Genomic DNA, 6,000 nt, shown 5'->3' with positions numbered 1-6,000 from the left:
CTTGATTTTTATGCTGTTTTATGTGCTTATATTCAATTAAATGTCTGAGGATAGTGTTGAAGAGAACCTTCCTAACCTTAGTACTGCTAGGCGTCGTTTAATTAGGCAGTCTTTAGGTAAAGAAACTGGTAGTAATAGGGGCAATTCATCTTCCCTTTCTGACAATATCGACTATCCCTTTGAGACGTTAACTTCTGAAGAAGAAAAACGTGCTTTTATGATACATAGGACTATTGCTCACCGTGAAAGTGCCTTTCACCCCTTTAACCCTGATATTCCTGCCGATACTGAAATTCTTGACGTTGAGCCTGTTAGTGTCCGTTATCACTTACGCAACTTTACTGGGAGACGCTATTTTAACCAATACGGCACTAACGTTGGCAATATAGGTATTAACACTATGCCAAGGGTAAGGAGTACCAGTTATCAGCCTGAAGTTGCTGCTCGTGAAGCCGCCGAGGCTGCCAAAGCAGCTAAGGCAGCTGAGGCCGCTAAGGTGGCGGAATCTAGTAAAAGACCTGGTCAAGGTCAGGTTATAAGTTCTTCTTCAGAAGAACTTGGGGACGACATCCCACCAAACCCCCAGGAAGGTCAGGTATCTCCTGTGCATGATTCTGCCGTCAACTCAGTTTTAGGAGATGACGAAGCTCAGGAAGATAGTGTAAATAACGAGAGTAGGGATAACATTGTTGATTTAACGGCTGAGGTTATCCAAGAGGAGAGTTTGGACGAAGGATACAATTCCGAGACTGACAGGGCTGAATTCCGACAACCCATAGTCCTTGCCAACGATGGAAAAGTTGCGAAGGAAACAATAAGTGAAGCTTTTAGGAAAACGGCAATTACAAAAGATTACTGCCGTCGTGCGAAGAGGTTTTTTAATCTTCCTGACGGCTATGAGTTGTCTCTTCCTCCATCTGGTGCTTCAGTATTGGATTGCCCAGCCGGGTCCGTGGCCGTTTATCTGAGACATCTAGACTTCGGTCTCCGTTTTCCCCTACACCCATTTGTAGCCAAAATTTTGAAGGCCTGGAACGTTTGCTTAGTTCAGCTAACCCCTCAAACTATTCGTGCCGTTATTGCCACAGTTTGGGTTATGCTTTATCGGAACTACCCTTTGACCCTTAATGTATTTCGGCGGCTAATTACCCTGAAGAGAGATGGACAGTCTGATGGGTGGTGGTCTTTGTACACTCAACCTCACAAATATACCGTCCATCCAAAACTTTCTAGCTGCAAAAACTGGAAGGACAAGTTTTTCTTCATGTCTGTTCCAGATGATTATCCCTTGAGAAGGACTTTTTTCAAGCCTCATCCTCATTTTGACTCAATCCCCGAGAGAGATCTCGGGAAACATGAAGAGAGGGCCGTCAACCATTTTGACGTTTCCGAATTCGACGAAGGTGACGGCAAAGTCCGTCTCATTCCTGCGGTGTGGGTGCCGAATGTGAGTTACATTCTGGGCAACGCGCCGCTATCACGCGTCGGTCTCTGTTGGACTGACCAGCATGGTATAACTTACTTTTCCTTTTACTCCTATGCACTCTCTTATTTCTATGACGAAGACGGCATAGCTTACATGCTACTTTCCTCGTCCTTTCTTTATTGTCATTTGTATCTCTCTCCTTTTTTTTTTTGCATTTTACCGATTTTTTTTTATTTCTTTTTCTAGGTACCGATAAGTTGGATAATAGGCTACTCGGCCTATCTGCTGACGGGACTAGGGTTATCAGGCGGTGTCCCAAAGCTTGCGATCCGTACGACACCCTTGCTACTGTTTGCGGTCGCGCTCCAGCCATCAGTGCTAAAAGAAGAGCTGAGATCATGGCCGATGAGAATGCTAAGAAAAGAAAACTTACACCTCTTGCCAATCGGCGGGGTGGGATCGTGATCTCAAGCCCTCGGCAACCTGAAGGGCGTGCCGAGAAGAGAAGGGATCAACCGGCGCCCGAGAAAAATAAAGAGCAGTCGGTTCCTGAGAAGACCCCGACTGCCAGCCAAGTTAAAAGCCCCGAGGCCATTGTGAAGAAGGTCATTCAGGGTATTGAGATTGAAGATCTCACCTCTGCCGAGTCTCCCCCTCAGCCTCAGGTTACAACCGTAATCGCTCCTATGACAGTTGGGTCGGACTCCAGCATTCCGGCCTTGACTTATCGATCCAATCAGTGGATCGAACGAGTGTCTGGACGGTTTCCAGAGGAAGTTTTAAGGGGGTTTTCTGTCCCTCCTGGCCATTCCGGCGACCGCTGGCAACCAGCCATGGATGTCGGCCGGAATGAATCCATGATAACCGACGACCCTATGCAAGGTGGGAATCTCGGTTACCGGCTGCTGAGTAACCTGACGCTGCCAATGGACAGACCCGCTGGTCCAATCGGCCCCCTTGCTGCGTCTCATATGCATAATTTGATGAAGGTTAGTGTATTACTTACGCGTATATACTTATCGTCTTTATCTCTTATTACTATTGGTATTTCTATATATATATTTCAAGTACTGATATCGGTTTTTTTTTTTTTTTTGTATGTATCGTACAGGCCGTCATGTCTGGCACAGAATTGGTTGAGATGTACCGCTATTACCAGGAAAAACATCATCAAGCATCTGCCAACGAAAGCGCCATGCAGGAGGCCATCAAGAATGCTGAAAAGGCCCTCAGTGATCTGAGGAAGATAAAAGAAAATGACGACAAGGAGATGTCGGCCTTGAAGATCAAGGCTGAGAAAGTTGCTGGGTTAGAGTCGGAAGTGCAGAGTCTGAAGACTCAAATTGCCAAAAAAGATGAAGCCATCCAACGTCTTCCTTCCGTCGAGAAGAACCTCGAAGATGCCAAAACCAAAATTAAGAGCCTTGAAGAGAAGGTTCAAAAAATGGAGGCTGACAAACCTGGTATTCGTCAGCGTGCGGTTGGCCGTTATCTAGCGTCCGATGAGTTCTGCTCCAAACTCCAGGACCGTTTCGATGGGGGTTGGACTGCTGCTCAGAGGTGTATTGCCCACGCCGCCGGTTGGAAGAAGGATGATTGGGCAAAAGTTGAGAAGGCTTTCAGCGAGGAAGCCTATAAGATTCCTTCCGGCTTTGAGGCGCAGCAATTCTCCGAAGAAGACTTATATAACTTGGCGCCAACTGCTGATGACGGCCCCAGCAACCCCAGTATTCTGGACTCCCCGGTGCCTGAAAACGGTCAATCTTGAAGGGGCGGGCAGTCATCACCGACATCTTCTTGTGGGTCTTGTATCATTGGGCCTTATCAGCTATAACTTTACTTGTTTTTTGTATGTATGGACATTTCTTTTGACAGTGCTGTTTTATCGGCATATACCCTTTTTTTGTGGTGATGCCTGTCGATTGTTATTTTTATCTATTATGTATTAACTGTGTATAAATTTGTACACTTTTCGCTATAACTGTATTGCTCTCTATCTGCTATTTTCTAACTTGTTTACAATTATTCCAGTATGATAACTGCATAATCTTGCAAATTAAGCATATATATAGAGAAGAACTTGTAAAAAATAAAACTTACTTGGTAGTTTGCTTGAAATCTGCCACTGAAAGCTCTCTAAAGAATGTCGGCCTCTGTAGATACCAGACTTCGAAACTTCATCCTTGGTGGACACTTTATCAAGACTGCATTTTAAAAGGTGCCGACATACTATGGATACCATTATTGTACTGAAAACTTTAAACATTTTTTTGAAATTTTAAATATTCTTCAAATAACATATCATCATGCAAGCAACATACCATACAACCTCCAATAGCATATAATATATCCAAATAACATATCCAAATAACATATCATCATGCAAGCAACATAATATATCATTATGGTACTCCTTGCCCCCCTTAGTATACATAGTTCTTCTCGGAGCTATGTATACTGATTCGTAACCGGCTGATGGTGGTTCAGATTATAACAACGGTCACCCACTGCTTTGATATTACAGTCAGTTAGGTACCCTCTCGGCGATCACATTCTGAGCTATGCCTCATGTCGGCATATACTCGAATTGATTTGGCCGGTATTTATACTTTGAACCAGCAACCTCATGAGTTAACGTATACAACTGATCAGGTTGTACAACTGTTAACTGCATGGAAGCGGTTTTGAGCTGTCCGTCCCATTTAACGATGTTTTGTTAAATGGAGGATGCCTATTGAAATGCACATTGTCTGAATACTTCTTCATTCATCACCGATATCTTTGTCCGATATCAGCTTCAAAAAGTGAGGTTTATTCTCTACACATAGTATTTTTTCAATACAGCTGAATTCCATACATTCTTTAGAGGAGTCCCATCCAAAGTTTCCAAGTAGAATGACCCTTGGACGATGATAGCTTTAATCCGATAAGGTCCTTCCCAGTTTGCAGTCAGTTTCCCGTCTTCATTTCCCTTACCGGTTGCGGCGGTTCTTCGTAGCACCAGATCCCCTATCTGTAACGGCCGATGGGATACCCTTCTATTATATGCCCTAGACATTCTTTCCTTGAATGCAGCTGACTTAACGGCTGCTTTTTCTCTTAGTTCTGGCAAGAAATCCAGTTGTTGTCGTAGGAGTAAATCATTTTGATCTTCACAGTAATGCTGAACTCTGAATGTCGGCAGTCCAACTTCTGCCGGTATGACTGCTTCTGTCCCAAAAACCAGGTTATATGGTGACTCTCCTGTGGCCTCTCTTATTGTTGTCCTATTTGCCCACAATATCTCCGGTATCAAATCTGCCCACAAACCCTTTGCATCTTCGATTTTCTTCTTTATGGCCGTTATGATCTGCTTGTTTGCTGCTTCTGCCTGGCCGTTTGATTGTGGATGGCATACTGCTGCATATGCAAACTTCACTTTATACATCATCAGAAGATCTTTGACTGGCTTGCAATCAAATTGAGTTCCATGATCAAAAACCATCGCCATCGGCAACCCAAACCTTGTAAAGATATTTTTCCATATAAACTTCTTCACTTCTGCTGCCGTGATCTTTGCTACCGGCTCTGCTTCTATCCACTTTGTGAAGTAGTCAATTCCTACTATCAGATATTTTCTGCCTCCTGTGGCTGATGGGAACGGCCCTACTATATCCATTCCCCACTGGGCAAATGGAACTGGGTTTAATATCGGCGTAAGGTCATTTGGGGGGAGGTTGATAACTGGGGCATACTTTTGGCACTTCTCACATTTTCTAACATAAGCCAAAGCATCGGCGTTCATTGTCGGCCAATAGTATCCCCTTCTCATAGCTTCTCTGGACAGGGCTCTTGCCCCAAGATGATTTCCACAACTTCCTTCATGCAATTCTTCCATTAACTTTACCGATTCAGATCCTGTTATGCATCTCTGTAACGGCAGTGAAAACCCTCTTTTATATAACTGGCCTTGATACATAACAAACCACACACTATCCTTCTGTAACTTCTTTAACTCCCCCTTGTCTGTCGGCCCTACACCATGAACAATGTATGCCAGTATTTTATCATACCACTGATCCCCTATCTCAACAGAACAGACAGTTGCCGGTATCTCATCTATGCTTCTCTGCCTGAGTATCTCAACCATTACTGTTCTCTCCAAGTCATTAAAACTTGAACTTGCCAATCTTGCCAGTGCGTCTGCTTGAGCATTTTTCAATCTGGGAACCAATTTAATCTCAAAGTATTGCAGCTGAGCCGCTAACTGCTTCATTTTCTCCAAATACTTCACCATTGCCGGCTCTCGAGTTTCATATTCCCCACTGAACTGGCTTGACACCAGCTGTGAGTCAGTTGTCAGAACTAGCCGTTTTGCCTCTGCCGCTATCGATAGCTGCATTCCAGCCACTGCAGCTTCGTACTCGGCCTCATTATTTGTTGCCTTGAACTTGAATTTCATGGCGTATTCAAATATTTTTCCGTCTGGGGCCGTTATCACAATTCCAGCGCCTGCCCCCGTTGCTGTGGCTGACCCATCAACGGATACCTGCCACGTCCCCAACTCTTCTTCTTCATCTGTGTATGTGGTTTCT

General features: G+C 44.3%; 1 protein-coding gene across 1 annotated transcript; it reads left to right on the top strand.

The window, feature by feature from the left end:
- The first annotated feature begins 1,659 nt into the window (after positions 1-1,659).
- LOC145589159 (uncharacterized) lies at positions 1,660-3,194 on the top strand. The gene is made up of 2 exons (XM_081645710.1): positions 1,660-2,415; positions 2,538-3,194. Exons 1-2 carry the CDS (start codon positions 1,825-1,827, stop codon positions 3,192-3,194), a joined length of 1,248 nt encoding a protein of 415 aa, XP_081501836.1. The 5' UTR covers positions 1,660-1,824.
- The last annotated feature ends 2,806 nt before the right edge of the window (positions 3,195-6,000 follow it).

This window comes from Chenopodium album, chromosome 17 (genome assembly GCF_948465745.1).
Source record: "Chenopodium album chromosome 17, dcCheAlbu1.1, whole genome shotgun sequence".
NCBI lineage: Eukaryota > Viridiplantae > Streptophyta > Magnoliopsida > Caryophyllales > Amaranthaceae > Chenopodium > Chenopodium album.
Note: the sequence above shows the minus strand (reverse complement) of the source record. Positions and strands in the feature narration are given on the sequence as shown.

What these genes read in the sequence shown, in the direction of transcription:
- LOC145589159 (XM_081645710.1), top strand. Translation starts at nt 1,825, where the DNA reads ATGGCCGATGAGAATGCTAAGAAAAGAAAACTTACACCTCTTGCCAAT. An exon ending in ATATGCATAATTTGATGAAG is followed by an intron (nt 2,416 to 2,537) that starts GTTAGTGTATTA and finishes TGTATCGTACAG; the next exon opens with GCCGTCATGTCTGGCACAGA.